The sequence below is a fragment of the Delphinus delphis genome, chromosome 18, assembly GCF_949987515.2.
Source record: "Delphinus delphis chromosome 18, mDelDel1.2, whole genome shotgun sequence".
NCBI classification, from domain to species: Eukaryota; Metazoa; Chordata; class Mammalia; order Artiodactyla; family Delphinidae; genus Delphinus; species Delphinus delphis.
The window spans coordinates 4,733,346-4,754,669 of NC_082700.1; the positions used below are offsets into that span (position 1 = coordinate 4,733,346).

Sequence of the window (21,324 nt, forward strand, 5' to 3'; positions counted from 1 at the left end):
CCTGGCCCTTCCTTCTCTCTGACTTGACCTTCATCTCACTCCTCTCTACCTGCAGTAATTTTCTTGCTGTCCTTCAAGCACTCAGGGCAAGTGCAGTTTCTGTCCTACCTGCTTGGAACAACCCTGCTTCTGATCTTCAAATGACTTGTCTCTCACTTCACATCTCTGCTCTCACACCACTTATCAACTCCCTCATCCTCTACCACCTTGCCCTGCTTACTTTTATTTGTAGCAATGACACATTATCTTACGTAACTGTTTGTCTGTCTTTCTCGCTAGAATGTCAGCCCCATGAGGGCAGAGGTCTGTCTTATTTCATTATCCCTAATTCCTGCACAGTGCCTGGAACACAGTAAAGACTAAGCTTTTAATCATTAATGCAATGCAAATATCCCCGTCATCAGAGACAACATACATATGGAGCACCTGTTGTCACACCACGTGCAGGAGCACAGTGCTATAGTGTCTTCTGCTGCGAATAGGTAACATAAATGAAAATTTTAAAAACAAAAATCCATTACTGAAATTAAAATAGATTCTTTCCAAGGGATATCTAAATGATTAGTAATATAAAGCAATAGTGGTTAAAACAATATAGAGCTAACATCCACTGGGAATACAGAATGGGAAGTTTTTAACGTAACATGGAAGGAGACTGATTTAAGAACACTCCAGAAAATACATTCTAAGATGGCGGTGTGGGAAGATGCCGAGTTAGCGTCTCCCAACTAGGGTGCCTGCCAGCCACTTGTGGGGACCTTGACGCCCAAGGAGACGAGAGGAACCCCCAAGTGAACAGGCAGGACGTGGGGGGACTGAAGTGGGAGGAGAAGTGGAAGCCAGACAGGATCGGCGCCCCTGAGGCCGGGGAGATCAGGAGAGGCAGGCGGGAAGGGCCCTTCGGGAGGAGTGGGAGAGGAACAGAGGGCAATGGCCTGGCCCACTTGCGCCGGGAAGCCTGCTAAGCGCCCAGGCTGGTACCCCCGCTCCAAAGCCCCCTCCAGGCCTCGTGGGCCAGGAGGGAGGCTGGGGAGAGCAGGAGAGGCAGATGGGAGGGACCCTCCCGGAGGAGAGGGAGAGGAGCGCAGGGCGTGTGTCCTGCCCACTCAGCCCGGGGAGCCTGCTGGGCTCCCAGGCCGCTCCTCTGCCCTCCAGGGCCCACCCCTCTCCCTGGCCCCGGGGGCATAGGAGGGAGGCCGAGGGGAGAACAGGAAAGGCAGGTGGGAGGAGCAGGAGAGGAGAGTAGGGCGTTTGCCCAGCCCACTAGAGCCCAGGAAGCCTGCTGGGCTCCCAGGTGAGGTCTCTGGCCCTCTGAGACCAGGGGTGGGGGGCACGCCTGGGCCCCTTCTGTTCCTTCAGCCTAAGCCCCACCCCCCACAGCCCCAGGGCCTTTTCCAGTCCTGTGGGTCCTAAGAATAGGCCCCACCCACTACCCAAACCTCGCCCTTGCTTAGGCCCCGCCCTCCACAGCCAAGGCCTTTTCCTCCTCTTTTTTCTCCTTTTCTTTCTTTTCTTTTCCTTCTCCCTCCTCCTCTTTTTCTATTATTGTGGTACTGATGTACTCTCCGGTTGTTGATTCATCTATATTTTTATTTTTATAGTCTTTCTAACATATCTGTTAGTTTCCTACTCTAATTTTATTTTTTACTTTGTTATTGTTCTCTTTTTTTTTTTTTGCCACCCCACGTGGCTTGCGGGATCTTGGTTCACGAGCAGGGGATCTGGCTGAAGCTCCTGCGGTGGGAGCTCTGTGTCGAAACCACTGGACTAACAGAGAACCTCAGACCCCAGGGAATATTCACTGGATTGAGGTCTCACAAAGGTCCTCAGCTGAGCACCAAGACCCAGCTCTACCCAACAGCCTACAAACTCCAGTGTTGGAAACCTCAGGCCAAACAACCAGTAAGACAGGAACACAATGCCACTCATTAAAACAAAAAAAAAAAAAAAAATGAGATGACAAAAAATATGTCAAAGGTGAAGGATCAAGGTAAAAACCTATAAGACCAAATAAATGAAGAGGAAATAGGCAATCTACCTGAAAAAGAATTCAGAGTAATGATAGTAAAGATGATCCAGAACCTCAGAAATAGAATGGAGGCACGAATTGAGAAAATACAAGAAACGTTTAACAAAGATCTAGAAGAACTAAAGAACAAACAAACAGCGATGAACAACACAGTAACTGAAATGAAAAATACAGTAGAAGGAATCAATAGCAGAACAACTGAGGCAGAAGAATGGATAAGCGACCTGGAAGACACAATGCTGGAATTCACTGCTGTGGAACAGAGTAAAGAGAAAAGAATGAAAAGAAATGAAGACAGCCTAAGACACCCCTGGGACAACACTAAACACACCGACATTCAAATCATAGGGGTCCCAGAAGAGAAAAAGAAAGGGTCTGAGAAAATATGAGAAGACATTACAGTCCAAAACTTCCCTAACATGGGAAAGGAAATAGTCACCCAAGTCCTGGAAGCACAGAGAGTCCCATAAAGGATAAACCCTAGGAAAAACACACCAAGACACATACTAATCAAAATAACAAAAAATAAATTCAAAGAAAAAATATTAAAAGCAGCAAGGGAAAAACAAAAAATAACATGCAAAGGAATCCCCATAAGGTTATCAGCTGATTTTTCAGCAGAAATTCTACAGGCCAGAAGGGAGTGGCAGGATATACTTAAAGCGAGGAAAGAGAAAAACCTACAACCAAGATTGCTCTACCCAGCAAGGATCTCATTCACATTCAGAGAAATCAAAAGCTTTTCAGACAAGCAAAAGCTAACAGCATTCAGCACCACCAAACCAGCTTCACAACAAATGCTAAAGGAACTTCTCCAGGCAGGAAACACAAGAGAAGAAAAAGACCCACAAAAACAAACCCAAAATAATTAAGAAAATGGTAATAGGAACATACATATCGATAATAACCTTGAATGTAAGTGGATTAAATGCCCCAACCAAAAGACACAGACTGACTGAATGGATACAAAAACAAGACCCATATATATGCTGTCTACAAGAGACCTACTTCAGACCTACAGACTCATACAGACTGCAAGTGAAGGGATGGAAAAAGATATTCCATGCACATGGAAATCAAAAGAAAGCTGGAGTAGCAATACTTGTATCAGATAAAATAGACTTTAAAATAAAGACTATTACAAGAGATAAGGAGGGACACCACATAATGATCAAAGGATCAATCCAAGAAGAAGATATAACAATTATAAATGTTTATGCCCCAACATAGGAGCACCTCAACACATAAGGCAAATGCTAACAACCATGAAAGGAGAAATCGACAGTAACACAAAAATAGTAGGGTCCTTTAACACGCCACTTACACCAGTGGACAGATCATCCAAACAGAAAATAAATAGGAAATACAAGCTTTAAGTGCCACAACAGACCAGATAGATTTAATTGATATTTATATAACATTCCACCCAAAAGTGGTAGAATACACTTTCTTTTCAAGTGCACATGGAACATTCTCCAGGATAGATCACATCTTGGGTCACAAATCAAGCCTCAGAAAATTTAAGAAAGTTGAAATCGTATCAAGCATCTTTTCTGACCACAATGCTATGAGACTGGAAATCAATTACAGGAAAAAAAAGTGTAAGAAACACAAATACACAGAAGCTAAACAGTGCGCTACTAAATAACCGAGAGATCACTGAAGAAATCAAAGAAGAGATTAAAAAATACATAGAAACAAATGACAACAAAAACACTACGACCCAAAACCTATGGGATGCAGCAAAAGCAGTTCTAACAGGAAAGTTTATAGCAATTCAATCTCACCTCAAGAAACAAGAAAAATCTCAAGTAAACAATCTAACCCTACAGACTTAAAACAACTAGAGAAAGAACAAAGAAAACCCAAAGTCAGTAGAAGGAAAGAAATCATAAAAATCAGAGCAGAAATAAATGAAATAGAAATTAAGAAAACATCAATAAAACTAAAAGCTGGTTCTTTGAGAAGATAAACAATACTGATAAACCCTAGCCAGACTCATCAAGAAAAAACAGGAGAGAACACAAATCAATAAAATTAGAAATGAAAAAGGAGAAATCACAACTGACACTGCAGGAATTACAAAGGATTATAAGAGACTACTACAAACAACTATATGCCAATAAAATGTACAACCACAAAGAAATGGACAAATTCTTGGAAAGGTACAATTTTCCAAGACTGAACCAGGAAGAATTAGAAATAATAAACAGATCTATCACAAGTAGTGAAATTGAAACCATAACTAAAAATCTTCCAACAAACAAAAGTCCAGGACCAGATGGCTTCACAGGTGAATTCTATCAAACATTTAGAGAATAGCTAACACCGATCCTTCTCAAACTCTTCCAAGAAGTTGCAGAGGGAGAAACACTCCCAAATTCATTCTATGAAACAACCATCACCCTGATACCAAAACCAGAAACAGGTATCACAAAAAAAGAAAATTAAAGACCAATATCACTGATGAACATAGATGCAAAAATCCTGAACAAAATACTAGCAAACAGAATCCAACAACACATTAAAAGGATCATACACCATGATCAAGTGGGATTTATCCCAGGGATGCAAGGATTCTCCAATATACGCAAATCAATCAATGGGATACACCACATTAGCAAATTAAGGAATAAAAATCATATGATCATCTCAGTCGATGCAGAAAAAGCTTTTGACAAAATTTAATACCGATCTATGATAAAAACTCTCCAGAAAATGGGCATAGAGGGAACCTACCTCAACATAATAAAGGCCATATATGACAAACCCACAGCAAGCATCATACTCAATGGTAAAAAACTGAAAGCATTTCCATTAAGATCAGGAGAAGACAAGGATGTCCACTCTCGCCACTCTTACCCAACATAGTTTTGGAAGTCCTAGCCACAGCAATCAGAGAAGAAAAAGAAATAAAAGGAATACAAATTGGAAAAGAAGAAGTAAAACTGTTTCTGTTTGCAGATGACATGATATTATATATAGAAAATCCAAAGATGCCACCAGAAAACTGCTAGAACTAATCAATGAATTTGGTAAGCTTGCAGGATACAAAATTAATGCACAGAAATCTCTGGCATTCCTGTACACGAACAACGAAAAATCAGAAAGAGAAATTAAGGAAACGCTCCCATTTACCATTGCAACAAAAGGAATAAAATACCTAGGAATAAACCTGCCTAAGGAGGCAAAAGACTTGTACTCAGAAGACTATAAAACACTGATGAAAGAAATCAAAGATAACATAAACACATGGAGAAATATACCATGTTCTTGGATTGGAAGAATCAATATTGTGAAAATGACTATACTACCCAAAGCAATCTACAGATTCAATGCAATCCCTATCAAACTACCAATGGCATTCTTCACAGAATTAGAACAAAAAATTTTACAATTCGTATGGAAACACAAAAGACCCCAAATAGCCAAAGCAATCTTGAGAAAGAAAAACGGAGTTGGAGGAATCAGGCTCCCCTACTTCAAATTATACTACAAAGCTACAGTAATCAAGACAGTATGGTACTGGCACAAAAACAAATGTACATCAACAGTACAGGATAGAATGCCCAGAGATAAACCCACACACATATGGGCACCTAATTTATGACGAAGGAGGCAAGAACATACAATGGAGAAAAGGCAGCCTCTTCAGTAAGTGGTGCTGGGAAAACTGGACAGCTACATGGAAAAGAATGAAATTAGAACACTCCCTAACACCATACACAAAAATAAACCCAAAATGGATTAAAGACCTAAATGTAAGGCCAGACACTATAAAACTCTTAGAGGAAAACATAGGAAAAACACTCTTTGACATAAACCACAGCAATATCTTTTTTGACCCACCTCCTACAGTAAAGGAAATAAAAACAAAAATAAACACATGGGACTTAATTAAACTTAAAAGCTTTTTCACAGCAAAGGAAACCATAAACAAGACAAAAAGACAACCCTCAGGATAGGAGAATATATTTGCAAATAAAACAACAAAGGATTAATTTCCAAAATATACAAACAGCTCATGGAGCTCAATATCAAAAAAACAAACAATTCAATTAAAAAATTGGTGGAAGACCTAAATAGACATTTCACCAAAGAACACATACAGATGGCCAAGAGGCACATGAAAAAATGCTCAACATCACTAATTATTAGGAAAATGCAAATCAAAACTACAATGAGGGGCTTCCCTGGTGGCGCAGTGGTTGAGAGTCCGCCTGCCGATGCAGGGGACACGGGTTCGTGCCCCGGTCCGGGAAGATCCCACATGCCGCAGAGCGGCTGGGCCCGTGAGCCATGGCCGCTGAGCCTGCGCTCCGCAATGGGAGAGGCCACAACAGTGAGAGGCCCGCGTACCGGGGAAAAGAAAAAAAAAAAAAAAGAGTAGTAACCTAGAGCCATATTATTTCAGCACCTTCATATGTTTTAGGGAACGAGATATGACCCATGCTCATCTCAATTCATGTGATAATGAACAGTGTCAGCTGACTTAAGGGCAGGCCTCCCCACTGATGTGTTTAAAAACCAACACTAAAGGCTTCTCAGGTCATATTTCTGTGCGCATCATTGTATTTAATAGAGAACAAATCTAACGAAAAACGCTACTCAATTTTATTTCTGCAATGATTGAAATGCCTACATCCAAACAAACGAACAAACAAGCAGCATTCTACATGTTTCTTGAGTCCATCTGAACCTTCTGAGGTAGCACACCACACTGGACAGAACACTGGGCCCAGATGTCAGGAAGAAGTGTGGGGCTTGACAGGTGCCCTTAACGTCTCTGAGAGCCAGTGACATCATGTAAAGTGAGGAAGTAATGTCTAACTTATGCACTTGCTATGAAAATTAAATGAAAAATATTTTAAGAGAGAAAAGAGAAGTGGGATGCAATCAGTAACTATTTTTAAAAGTGGGGTGGGGACAGGAGGTAAAGTTAAAACTACCTACCCTAAGCCAGAAAGTTTACTTTATTGTGTTAGGTCTTTCCTTTCCCTGGGGTGTGACTTCTGGCAAGTCTTTTAGCTTCTGTTTTTTTCATGGCTAAAATGGGGTAAATAACATGCTCTCTCATCAGGTTATCGTAAGGATCAAATGAGTTAACATACATGAAAGCATTATGAGAACAACAAATGAACAATAAGTGAAAGAAAAACACCCCAAAACCCCACAACTCTTCTTGATAGAAAAGCCAAGCAGGCAAAAAAGAGAAATTATGATTTCTCATTTCCTGGCACACAGAATTTGATCTTTGTACAACATACTTCAAACAGCAATCACACCTCACAGTGATCACTGTGTGACTGTCTCGTCACTAAACTGGCACTGCATTAGAGACAGGAATATCACCGCTGGCTTTTCAGCAGCTAACGCATCATCAGCTGATGCTTGTTGCACCTGATCTTCCTGTTAAATAAGCAATACATTAAGAAGTAGACGAGGGCTTCCCTAGTGGCACAGTGGTTGAGAGTCCGCCTGCCGATGCAGGGGACACGGGTTCGTGCCCCGGTCCGGGAAGATCCCACATGCCGCGGAGCGGCTGGGCCCGGGAGCCATGGCCACTGAGCCTGCGCGTCCGGAGCCTGTGCTCCACAACGGGAGAGGCCGCAACAGTGAGAGGCCCGCGTACCGCCAAAAAAAAAAGAAGTAGAAGAATTACCATTTTCTTTCCGTAATCTTGTTATGAACTTCTTAGGAGGTATGACTCCAACCTTTTTCTTCTGGGTAGCAATGCTGTGGAAGAGGTCTGCTAAGCACGTCAGAAGACTCTCCTTCTTCCTAGGTTGACTCTTGTACGCGAGAACTTTTTCCCGAAATGGACGACAAAAATAAAGTGCTTGAAGAACTGAATTGCAGTAGCAAGTATTCCCAAACTAGAATAGAAAAAAACATTTTTGTTAAATTTGAGGCAACACAGTTTTCAGAGAAAGAATGTCTATGCCTAAAGCTGAGAGAAGAGAAAGACAAGATAGGGAATTGATGATCCTCATAACTTAAAAGGTATCTGAGAGCACAAGTAACTGTCCTGATTGCAAACCACCCAATTCTAACATTAAATGGATGCTCCTGGCATCAGTTTCAGGTTAAAACGGAAGAAAAATACATGCAATAAATCTGGCCTTTATTAAAACTGAGTTAAAGAACTACATAGTTTAAATAGTGAGATTAGTTAAGGTTTAGGCTTCTGGCGAATTCCTTTTCCAATTCCCATTGTTATGATAGTACTGGTTGTATACAAAGCATTTTCTATACTGTACGTGTAAAAATGTAACTCTCAAAAATTCTTTAAAAAAAACGTAAGAGTGAGGTTTACTATCAGGTTCTTCAGTGCCATCCAAAAAATAAACAAAAACAAAAAATAAGAAAAAACAAGATACTCTGAAATATTAGATGAAAAAGTCATCAACGTGACAGCCTAACAACCACTGAAATGCCGAAATGCCAGGTCACATTATTCTCCATCCGTCAGAAGGATGTGGACTCGGCTCCAGAGTTGAACCCTGAACTGCAGCCCCACCTCTCACTGGCCACGTGGCCTGGAGCAGGTGACTGATCACTCAGCCTCAGTTTCCTTCTCTTTAATAGCAGGGGAGAAAGTCATCCTACTTTACAGAGAAAATAACACAGGGTTTAATAAATATTTTTCGCCTTCTTTTTTCCTTCCTATTAATAGACACTGACTCCCGAAGCTGGCTAATAAAACCCCTAGAAGTCCATCACTGAGGAGCTGGGGAGTAAACAAGGGATGAGGACAGTTCTCAGAGAACTGCCACGGGGCGGGGTCAGGCATACAGTAACCAGAAACAGGCAAGTGGAGAGAATGCTGAAGAACGGGCACTCTTCAATTATGTCCATAAATACATGCACACGTTTGCTTATATTTTAAAACTAGGAAGAATATATCAAAAGCTAATAAAAATGGTTATATAGAGAGAGAAAGGGAAAAGAGTAAGAGCAATGAAAGTGAGACTGCTGTACACGTACACGGTTATAAAAAGTTTACCTTGTAACTATACTTTTAAAAACTAAATTAAAATGAAAAAGACAGAATAAATTCCTAAAATTGAAAATAAATAGAAATAAATCAGACCTAAACGTGTACCAAGTTGGTGGTAGAACTACGTAAAGAAAAGAGTGAGGGCTTCCCTGGTGGTGCAGTGGTTAAAAATCCGCCTGCCAATGCAGGGGACACGGGTTCGAGCCCTGGTCCGGGAAGATCCCACACACTGTAGAGCAACTAAGCCTGTGTGCCACAACTAGAGCCCACAAGCCGCAACTACTGAAGCCCATGCGCTTAGAGCCCGTGCTCCGCAACAAGAGAAGCCACCGCAATGAGAAGACAGCACCACAAGGAAGAGTAGCCCCCACTCGCCACAACTAGAGAAAGCCCGTGCACAGCAAAAAAACCCCAACACAACCAAATAAATTTTAAAATAAATATATAAATAAAGCTTTTAAAAAAAAGAAAAGAATGACTTCAAATAACTTTAAAACACAGGATTTTTACTATCCATGCCTACTGAACTACAGTCTAAGAACAAAAAGAACAAAGAAGTCTTAAAACAGCAATCAGTACTCACACTGTTAGAATTAACCCATTGATATTGCTATTTTGAAACCACTAAAGATATACTGTAAGACAAAGCAAGGAAGGAATTATGTTAATATCCCCTAGGAATCAAAAAAAACGTTTTTAAATTTATTTTTGGCTGTGTTAGGTCTTCTTTGCTGCGCACAGGCTTTCTTCAGTTGTGGCGAGCAGGGGCTACTCTTCGCTGGGGTGCGTGGGTTTCTCACTGTGGTGGCTTCTCTTGTTGGCGGAGCACGGGCTCCAGGCGCGTGGGCTTCAGCAGTTGTGGTGCATGGGCTCAGTAGTTGTGGCTCGTGGGCTCAGTAGTTGTGGCATGCGGGCTCTAGAGTGCAGGCTCAGTAGTTGTGGTGCATGGGCTTAGTTGCTCTGCAGCACGTGGGCTCTTCCTGGACCAGGGCTCAAACCCACGTCTCCTGCTTTGGCAGGCAGATTCGTAACCACTGCGCCATCAGAGAAGCCCGTAATCAAATTTTTTAACGTAAAGGAAAAAAGATACAATAGTAAAAATCAGAAGAGTAAAAGCCCTTTAAAGTTAAATTGGAATTAGAACTAGCAGTATAAACTCATGCCTCTTTGTAAATCTTAAAGTGTGTGTGTGTGTTTGCGTTCTCAGGTTCTGTCCACTGAAAAGGCCTCCACATCAATAAATTTCCCCTGAATCCAGACTGTGGCCTCTAAAAACCCTTTTCCCACAAAAAGGAACGAGGACGACTTACAGATACGGCTATACAACGTAATGGACGGAAATGTACAATGTACAAGATTAGCCTGGAATATCTTTTCCTGTGGCTTGAAGAGCCAACTTTCATCAAAAAGAATTACTGCAATGGATTAAAAAGCACATCAACTACACAAATATCTATGTGGTTTATTAGTCTCCAGTGGAAGTTGTAAACAAGAATATAAAAAAGCAAAGCATCAAAGTTCTACCCCACCTTTCTCATAAAAACCATATTTCAGAGGGCATTAAAGTTATTGTTTAGAGAATAATTCTGGCTAATAAATCCAGAAGAAATCATTGTAAATAATGGATTGGGTGATAATTATCCCTGGATACCTAAAACATTTGGTTAAAGGTTGGTGGGGAACTTTAAAATGGGGGGCTCAGACCTGAACGCCCAATGCATTCCAGCATCATTCAAAATGAACAGCCCAAACTTTACATCCCGTGATGTGGTGCACCAAGAAATATGTGGCAATTCCTATAAAGTATTCTTGCCTTAAAAAACAAAATCAAATGCCTAAACTTTAACCACGTGTCTAGATTGAACTACCAATTTACAAGATACTCAGGGAACAGAGGAAGAAGTTAAATACCCCAAAAAAGGAACAGGACAACGGACTCAGCGAAGATTTACAACTTCTATGTTCACATTGCCAGTCGGAGCCAAGAACTGATTTCGTAAAGACAGATGTGTTTACAGGCTTTCCAGAGGAATGCTAAAAGTATATGACAATGATGCACAGATATCACTGATCATGAATACAACCATGGATATCCTTCAATAAAGCCTATCCAGGGGCTAAGTACACCTGCAGTACAATCTCCAATACGACTAAGATTATCTTACCAATTAATCAGTATTAATTAGTCTGAAAAATACTAGTAATTGTACAACAGTCTAATGACTCCAATGACCAACAAACTATGGCTTTGTAAACTGAACAGAAGATACAATCCCCATAATTTGGACATTTTATTAAAGAATAAACAACAGGGAACTCTAACAACTTCCACAGAGCAGGTAGATAAACAAAAGACAGCAGCTCACAGTATATTAGAAACAATTATGATGATGAAGCTTTTGACCCACTAATAAAAAAGCAAATAAAATAAGCTAAGGAACTGGCATGTGGAGACTGCTGAAGTCCGCCTCCTGCTAATCTTCTGACTACAAGCAATAGGTAACATTACAACCAACCTTGGAGGCTTTCTACTATGGCCTTCTTTACTTACCTTCATCAACCCCATTAAAGAAAAAGTAAAGGTTGAAACTACTACTATTTCTCCAGAATAAACTAACTTTCAATCTTATTCATAACTTTGAAGCTTTTCCTTCAATTTCCCTGATTTTTAGTAGTGACTTTCACTGAAGTTCCTGAAACCTAAAAACACATCCTTCAAGTATATAGCTTTCATGCAAAAGACTGTCTGGGATGATTTCCTCTGCACTCTTGCTTCTGAATAGGATTGAAACCTACCCTGTGCTTTTTCAGCTGGTTCTGAAGATCAAAGGCATGACCAGGTTTAAAATCAGGGGAAACAAGTATTAAAGGTCTCATCACTGACTTCTCAATTGTTTATTGAACACAGTGACCTATCCCTGCTTTCTCTGAGTCTTGGGAAAAAAAAAAAAAAGATTTCTCATATCCCCATCAATAAGATCATTTTGAGCACATATCCCTAATACATGCATATTTGTTTAGAAATAATATATGTACTACATTATGTACACTAAAAATGTAACAAATGTGATTAAGATGAACATTCCAAATTATTATACTAATTTTTTATTTTCACTAAAAATTATTAAGTAAGAGCGATGAGACTTAGTATGCTTTTTTGTAAACTATGGGCTATAGATTTTAATAGAGCGATTTGACAGTTCAGTTACTTGGCTATGTAGTTCTAAGGGATATCAAAGTTGAAAAAGGTATCTCCGTAAAGATACATACATAAGACCAAGTGGAAAAGACTCTCTCCTTGACAGCCTTTACTTTCTAAACTATGGTATTAGATAGTCGATCCTATCTATCAAATTTGTTTGAATTCATTTAAGTAATTATCTGTCTTGACAGCAGCAAAGCCTGGCCACTGAGCACACAGGATCTGAAACCAAGCTATCTAGGTTCAAGTCTGGTTCTGCTACCCGACCCTAGGAAATTACCAAGCCACTCTCTCTTCGTCGGTTTCCTCATCTGTACATGACATTTATAACAGCGCCCACCTCTACAACCTTGCAAAGAATTAAATGAATGATCTGCGTGAAGCACTTACCATGGTTCAGAATACCTCATCACTACACGGTTATTTTTGAAACAACCTTTTTGAGCCATCTGTCCCTTTTGAAAAATTAGCTTAGCTGAAATAGATTAAATCCTGTAATCCTTAAGTCTCCACTTGAATCATAATAGATTGCAACAGCACAAATGAATAAGAGGGGTGATACTGTTAGCCTTTGGTACTATGCAACTTGCAGTGACATAGGAACACTACACACATGGACAGAGTAGTATGGGTGCCAGTGTCAACCAATTATTAAGAATTAGTAAAGCTTAACCTATATCTTTCCTTTTTAGATAAAAATAAACACTAGAAATGCTCATACTTTGGTCCCCAATGACTCATCTTACGTATTTCACTTGGAAACTACTGGTTTTAATCACGATTATGTCAACAGTATTACCTTTAAAAAATGTTTTTAAATGTTTAAGTGCCCCACGGTCCTCCATGCTGGCTGGCGACAGTGCCATCCTATGAACACCCTCCCTTCTACAGGAAGGCCCTCCTCCCCCGACCACAATCTGTTCAGGTGGCCCTGTTTTACATAGGTCTAGACCCCACGTGCCCCTACCCACCCCCCCTCTGCAGCCAGGTGAACCTAATCCAGATTCCCATGGACATCTGTTCCTCCCCCTCCCTTGCCCCCCTGCCCCAGGCTTCCTCACGGGAACCCACTTCTCTGTGCAAGCTCTGTATGACTGTCAGTCACAAGCTCTTTTGTAGACCCCGCAACAGGGTCGGGCACTGGATCCAATCTGGCCAGAGGCCTTGGGGCAGAGTTCTTTGGTCAGGTTTGATATGGACGGTCTGGGATCTCTGATGATATAAGATGGCCATCAGGTGGAGAGAAGCTAAAGGAAAAGGAAACCAATGCAAAAGAAAACAGAACCAAGAGACACAGGCCTAATCAACTTTACAACCTACAAAACCTTCCATTTTTATTTCTCACTCTCCTCCATAATGGCCCCTGTTCCCTGGATTCAGAGTTCCAACTAGTGACTACTAGCAATTCAGTTTAAAAAGACTTATAACGGTCTAGCCCCACAAACCTACTTGTGTTTGGGAACCTATTGTGTTAGAAAATTAAAATAAAATCATATAATGAAATGATTTTTAAAAGGCTATTAAAAATGGAGAGACTGGGCTTCACTGCTGGCGCCGTGGTTGGGAATCCGCCTGCCAATGCAGGGGACAAGGGTTCGATCCCTCGTCCGGGAAGATCCCACATGCCGCGGAGCAACTAAGCCCGTGCGCCACAACTACTGAGCCTGTGCTCTACTAGAGCCCGTGAGCCATAACTACTGAAGCCCACGCGCCTGGAGCCCGTGCTCCGCAACAAGAGAACCCACTGCGGTGAGAGGCCCGGGCACCACAACGAAGAGCAGCCCCCGCTCGCCACAACTGGAGAAAGCCCGCGTGCAGCAACGAAGACCCAGTGCAGCCAAAATAATAATAATAATAAAATTTTTTAAAAATGGAGAGACTGCACAGAAAGTAGGAGAGAGATACTACTAGTCTAAATCACTACTATCAACTTTACTAAAATAAGTACTCATTAGCTACAAGACAAAGGAAAAAGGCAATCTGGTTTATCAGATTAAACAATTTGCTTTCAAAGAATCTAGCTGACTATAAACAGCAGACAGTAAGGTGGGTATTTCACAGCAAGAGAAAAGCTTCCCCAGGCTCCTCTCCCTCCTCAGGGCGGCTTCTGCACCCCGAGCCACACAAGTATTTCCCCTCTCCTAACATCCTGTACCATCAGAGATACTAAGTATTCACAAGAGTTAACCCAACAGGAAATCCCCACTCTATTATGCAAATCACAGTGATGGCATCAGAGTTACCATTAAGAGTAAACGGCCATAAAAGCTATCCTTTGTGAAAATATTCCTCCAAGATAAAAACATCTACAACTGAAAATAATGGAAAACAGACGGTTATTGACAAAGTGAAGAGTAACCACTCTGCATTTTCTGGTAGATTAATTAACTGTGGGGTTTGGGGGTTTTTTTTTCCCCTTCTCTCCATAAAAAAAAGAAAAAAAGTCTAATTTTCTAACTGCCCAAATACACACACTATTTCCCAAAAGCAAGTGCTATTGAGTGATTCTACCACTTACCGGTCGGTCGCAAAAAGGGATCCAATCAGGCAGATCTAATGGGAACCCTTTTCAGTATTAGCTTTTTGTAAGAGCAATTAAAATGAACCTGCACACTTAGCTAAGAACAGACTGATGAAAAGAAAATGTACATGTGCCTCACTTTAACAGAATCCAATTGCTAGGAAAGATTAACCACCAAGTGCCTTCAAGCAGCTCCCTTCCATGTTGTTTATAACACTAACTACTGGGCAGACAGGCACAGGGACAGGAGGAAGATGTTCAAATGTTCACCTCTCAATTAACTAAGCCATCTCCCCGACCCCTCAAAGCTCCAACCTTAATTTTTAAGGGACTCTAATAGTGTGATAGCTCTACAAAGAAAAAAGGGGGAAGGAAACGAGAGAGAAGGGTGATGACAATTTAAGAGCTGAAAACAGGGCTTATGGAAAAGGTTAAAGGCACGCGACACAGCTGCAAAGTAGCCTGAGGGCACAGATCAAAGAAGAAGTTCATCACTGTCCTAGTTCTGCTGCATCTACTCCGACCACCAATTTATTTCTGCATATAATTCAAGGTGCTCCTCAATGTTTCACAGCTGGAGCCCTGGCTACCTTAGGGATCTCAATTCTTCATCATAATAACCAGGCACAGAGATCAGAAACTGTTCTCAGAAACTCCTGCTTTCCTTGGTTTTACTGAATCTCGGTTACTCAGCTTCAGGGAGAAATACAAATTCTACCTTTTGAATTTAGACTGATGCACGTGAAGTAGTAAAAATGATACCTTCTTAGAAACTTTTTTTGTTTGTTTTTTTACACACAATCAACACTGGTATTTGGATACTGGTATCCAATTAAAAACAACATACCAGCAGAAGAAAAAATAATATAGAGCTTTAAGACTCGTTTACTTGTTTTGAGGTTATCTGCAAAAAAGTCAGACACAAAATGGAGAGATTGGAATGTTTATGCTGGAGAAGGTAAAGGGAAAACAGCCTTCAATATAGAAAATACTACTACTCTAACTAAGGAAAATGGGTTCTTCTGGGACACTAAAAATGGGCACAACTTTTCTACAATTTAAGACACAAATTAGCTTTGGAGGCTGAGCCAAGTAAGGGCGGTAGCCACAGCCACAGGGAAAGGGCAACGAGACTGAAGAGCTGGGGTCTGCCACCCCCAGAACTGAAAGGAGGCTTCTGATCACTAGACCACTCTGTAAGTGTGCGCATTTCAGATATCAGAAGTAGAGGCCAGCCTGCTCGATAAACAAGAAAAATTAAATATATTCATTTAACTCTCCTCCCCATGATACCCCAATACAATGACAGTAAAAGAACAGATTAGGCAAAAACTCAAAAGGCCAAAGAAGACAATGAGAGATTAGAGGTATCAGCGAACTTCCAGAATACAGAAGGCAGATGGAGGAGAAGTAGCCCAAATGTCTCTAAGAGACAAATGGGTAACAACGGACTCACCTCTAAAGGGTCAGAGACGTTTTGTGGGGTGGGGACCTCTGAGAACACAAGTCTGGTCGTCAGTCTTTAAAAGGACCATTGAGACCCCCAGGCACTCAACTCTTCCTTCAGCTGCAGGTTTAGTCTCCACAGAAGATGAAGAGGAGACTCTGGGTGGAGAACCCTTAAGGACAGCAGTGAGGCACCGAGCAGGAAACAGGACCAAATAAAACCCCGAATAACCCCCCACCCCCACCCCAGACAGGCGCCGGAGGAGGCTTCCCGGCAGAAGATAAACAGCCCCAGAGAGACAGCTCCAGCTACTGAAATGGGATGGGGGCCGTGGAAGGGAGGGGCATTCGCCAGGGGCCACTCTAGACTGAAAGAGCAGCCCCACCACAACACAAGAAGCCCCAGTCATCCTTTCAGCATTTCACCCTTACAGATGAGTACAATTTGAGGAAAGCTTCCAACAGGAAAGATACCAAAGTTTAAAAGGGGGCGGGGAATAAACTCCAAGGTCTCAGAAGCAATCCAGTAAGCATCAGAAAACCTCAGCAACAACAAAAACTATAAATGACATCCTGCGAAAAGGAACAGAAAATACTGCCCCCATGAAACAAGAGAAGAAAAAAAGGTAACATTGTAAGAAATAAAAAATGCAATGAGCTGGACAAAAAAGTTGAAGATATAGTCTAAAATGTAGAATAAGGCAGATGATCAAAAATGGGAGAATAAGAAAAATACTCAGTCTAAGTGTTTCAGTATAGCAACCATATCAAAAAAAGACAAAACAGAGAAATTACAACGATAGGAAGAAAATGATCCCAATAGTAGTATCAGCAATGTTTTACAACTGAGGGAAATAAATCATCAGTCTGAATGGGTCCATAAACACTCAGCACAACAGGGTCCCCATCAAGACACAGGATTAGATTTCAGAACACTGTGGATAGAGAATATCCTTAAGGCCTCCCAAAAACGTTTTAAAGCGGGGAAAAAAAAAGCCCTGTACATAAGAGATCGAGAACCAGAATGGCATCCACCCTCTCAGCATCAACGGAAGCCAGAAAGCAGTGGAGTAAGCCCTGATGTAACCTAGGATGGATATCTAGCTCTAACAATAACCGAAACAGTCTTAAATATACAAGATCTCAAAGTCTGTATCCATGCACATTTCCTAAACAAGCATCTACAGAAGGTGTTCCACAAAGCAAGGGAGGAAAAACCCGGAAAGAAGTCGGGAAGAAGGAAAGGAGACAAGTGCAGGGAATGTGAAGGGCGATGGAAGAGACATCGCCAGGTACAGGCTACACAGAAGGAGCACGGGGGGGGGGGGGGGCGCTGGGTGGTACCTGACAGGCACGGCTCAGTGGAAACGGATACTGAGAAGGTCTTTTTGGCTTTCTTTAGTTCTGCTGAAGGCTTTGGGAAGAATAAATGAAAGTTTAGGACATGGAAAAATAAAGCAATGATAAATTCCATATTGGGAGAACGGGGGAAAGTGAATTTGGGCAGGGATGGTGAGAAAAGAGAGTGAAGTTTCTTATCTGCCAAAACAGGAAGTCAGTAGTTTGTTTGTTTTTTTTTTAATGGCAGTATAAGTACCTTATTTAGGCTGTAAGGATACATTCCAGAAAAAATAGCCCGAGGACTAATGAGTGGCCTCCTCTAGGGAGGGGAAGAGGAGGAGGGTGGGCACTGCTGACCCTGTGTTACTAGCTTATACCCAGCGCAGACGGACAGAGAAGGGTCCCCAAGCAAGGCAAGACACACATACCACTCAACTGCCCTCCTCAAATTGCACAAGGAACCTATCTGTACATAATGACGTGCTAGTACTCAGTAACACACCAATCTGTTCAGCATAACTTACTTTCTTACCTGTATTATCACCAATACACATATTTTAAAACACTCACCATGGACCCACCTAACAGTACAGTGCAGCATAAACTACCATGACAACTACATAACAAAGATTCGTGGTGTTTTCTCATGATTCAGGAAAGAGTTAAAACTTCTAAAGAAAGTTCTTCCAAAGTTTTAATAATGTATAATTACAATGATTACCTCCATAAGGGCAAGGCTATGTTTTTTTCTTATATTTCACCCTTTTAAATCTATACCACTGGAACAACGCCAGAAGCAAACTGACAAAGACGCTATAGACACATGGGGGCATTTACAAAACTGTATTTATATCTGTACATTTGGACCACTTATATTTAGACACGTAAATAATTCTCAAAGAATCAAAGAGATCAGTTGGTCTAGGCCATATGAAATTTTGGTTCTGAGAAAATTCTGACACAAAATAGGAAAAAAAATCAGGCCGACAAGTTAGAAACTGTTCCAAGACTCTTAAGACTTCAGGCAATGGGGACTTCCCTGGTGGCACAGTGGTTAAGAATCCGCCTGCCAATGCAGGGGACACGGGTTCGAGCCTGGTCCAGGAAGATCCCACATGCCACAGAGCAACTAAGCCCGTGCGCCACAACTACTGAGCGTGTGCTCTAGAGAACCCATGAGCCACAACTACTGAAGCCTGTGCACCTAGAGCCCGGGCTCTGCAACAAGAGAAGCCACCACAGTGAGAAGCCCGCACACCGCCATGAAGACCCAACACAGCCAAAGAAAATAATAATAATAAATAAATAATAAATTAAAAAAAAAAAAGACTTCAGGCAATGTTGTTTCCCTCCCATTAGAGATAATTTTGAAATTCCAAGTCATGTTTCTTGGCATTAAGTCTACTGATACAAAGGAACAAATTTCCTTTAATAAATTATGAATTGCATTCATCATTCTTAACACTACTTCCAAGCATAATTTGAAGGCTATGTATCAACGGATACTTACATTGACTAATCCAAAATAGTGCTCATTGACTGGAAACTGTTCTGGACCAATCTCTTTCTCTAATGCCGAGGCATTGGCGCCCTATAAAATGAAAAACAGACATCTTAGTATTTACAGTATTTTCCCAATACTGTCACAGTTATATACACATTACAGAGAAACCCTTAAAATAATTTTCTTGTTGGGGCTTCCCTGGTGGCGCAGTGGTTGAGAGCCCGCCTGCCAATGCAGGGGACATGGGTTCGTGTCCCACTCCGGGAAGATCCCACATGCCGCGGAGCGGCTGGGCCCGTGAGCCATGGCCGCTGAGCCTGCGCGTCCGGAGCCTGTGCTCCGCAACGGGAGAGGCCAGAGCAGTGAGAGGCCTGCGTACCGCAAAAAAAAAAATAATAATAATAATAATTTTCTTGTTCCCTGTAACTACCTAACATTATGGAAAGAAAACAAAGGGTGATAGTGAAGAATAAAGGCTTTTAATAATATGACCAAAAACTAGTTTGCAGGAACATTCTCATGGACAAAGCCTGGATCAAGGAATTATATCAAATCCTGTTCCTTGTTTTAAGTAATGGATGTGAGCCCCTGCTGAATCACATGGTCTAACAGGAGTGTCATCTCAGAGCAGCCATCTCAGAGAGCTGAAATTCTGTGAAATTAAATATGCATATATTCAGTGACCTAACACTTCTTCAGAGGTATATACCTGAAAACTTCTCACACAGAATAAAAGGTGACAAGAACGTTTGCTGAAATGTCACTGACGACTGCACAGCTGACTGCAGTCTAGATGGTCCATAAAATGACAGCATACTATGCAGCAGTCAGAATAAATGAACTAGGTTTACATACAAAAACATGGATACTTGTCAAAAACATAATATTAGGTAAACAAAGTAAAAACGAGATCCACATATATATATAAAACAGTACATGGCAAATGGGCTGGAAGAATGTACATGAAACCCACTTGAGTGGGGCTGGAAGAGGGCCGGGATGTGGAACTGCAGGGTGAAGGACAAAAAGGAAAAAATAAAATAAAACCCAACAAAAGAGGGGCCTTGCCCAGACAGTAACTGTGTGTCATGGTCTCAGGAATACGACCGACTCAATTCTGTGCATCTGAGGTCTCCGAAGGAAAAGGGACGGGGAGTCAGGGGAAGTGGTGGGCAGCACACAGGCCCTGAGTACCAGCACACACTAGCAAATGGGCTCAAGACGTAGCCTGAAAGGGAAGTAAAAGCAATTCTGAGAACACAGTAACTCTGCATCAGTCTACCTGGAAATTCCCAAGAACACACCCTACCAGACAAATACAACTGATACTACTCACAAGACAGCCCAACACCACCTTGCGGAGCTGCACACAAGACGACAACACGACACACACACCATGCCTCCCCAAGGGTGCGACCACGGTCAACACCACGGGGTGCCCATAGCCCACCCCTGCTGTTTCCTAAGCCTGGGAAGCCCAGACCTTTTTGTCAGACGACGCCTCTTCAACTTCCTGATGGGCCAGGCCTGAAGTAAGTACTGATGAAAGGGACCAGGTGGGTTGGTGGTCGAGTTCCACCAAAACGAGACATTTCCTCTAAAATGCCCTCCAGCCATCCAGCACTTGGATATATACACGATACTGTCTGTATTTTTTAATTTAGGAATTACTATTCGGCTTTCTATAAATCCCCGACACAATCACTAGTTCACAGATACTATTTATTTCTAAATTTGGCTCTCCATGAACTGTTTTATAACAACATGAAATTCAGTTATTACAGCAACTTCAAGATCCACTGAATAGAACCGTCTTGGTGGAAGGCTACAAGCCCGCTCTCCGCCCCCGCCAGCTCAAGTATCTTGTCGCAGAATTTCCTCACATATATTGAAAACTATCACTAAGCCACATGCAAGAATTTAAACTGATATTGGTGTATTCAAATGAGTATAACCCCTTTCCCACACACACACAAAAAAGACAAGAAAAGGTGCTATTATCCAAAGTACGACCTCATGCATCTATGTACTTGGGACAATAAAATGCCGGTACACATACCTGGGGAAAGCATTTCTGGCCCTCGGGATGAAGCAAGAACAGAACACCATGTGAGCATTCTCCGCTGTAACACCGATCCATGTGCTCGGACCACCCCATGTCCCACTGGTGTCCCTACACGCTTCCAGGCGCTGCTCAGAAAGCCCTTCCCCCACCCATCCTGGCCTCAGGGTAGTTTTGACTACAGTTCAAGTTCTTAGCCTCTCTGTGCCCCAAGTCCCT

The 21,324-nt window shown here is 41.8% G+C and overlaps 1 protein-coding gene across 1 annotated transcript in view; it reads right to left on the bottom strand.

Moving 5' to 3' along the window:
- USP12 (ubiquitin specific peptidase 12) overlaps positions 1 to 21,324 on the bottom strand; it is a 76,654-nt gene that overhangs the window by 23,578 nt on the left and 31,752 nt on the right. Inside the window, exons 2-3 of the mRNA XM_059995909.1 lie at positions 19,050 to 19,130; positions 7,692 to 7,905 (exon numbers count right to left, since the gene is read on the bottom strand). Coding sequence (XP_059851892.1) covers positions 7,692 to 7,905; positions 19,050 to 19,130 — 295 coding nt within the window. The remainder of the gene's footprint in view (positions 1 to 7,691; positions 7,906 to 19,049; positions 19,131 to 21,324) is intronic.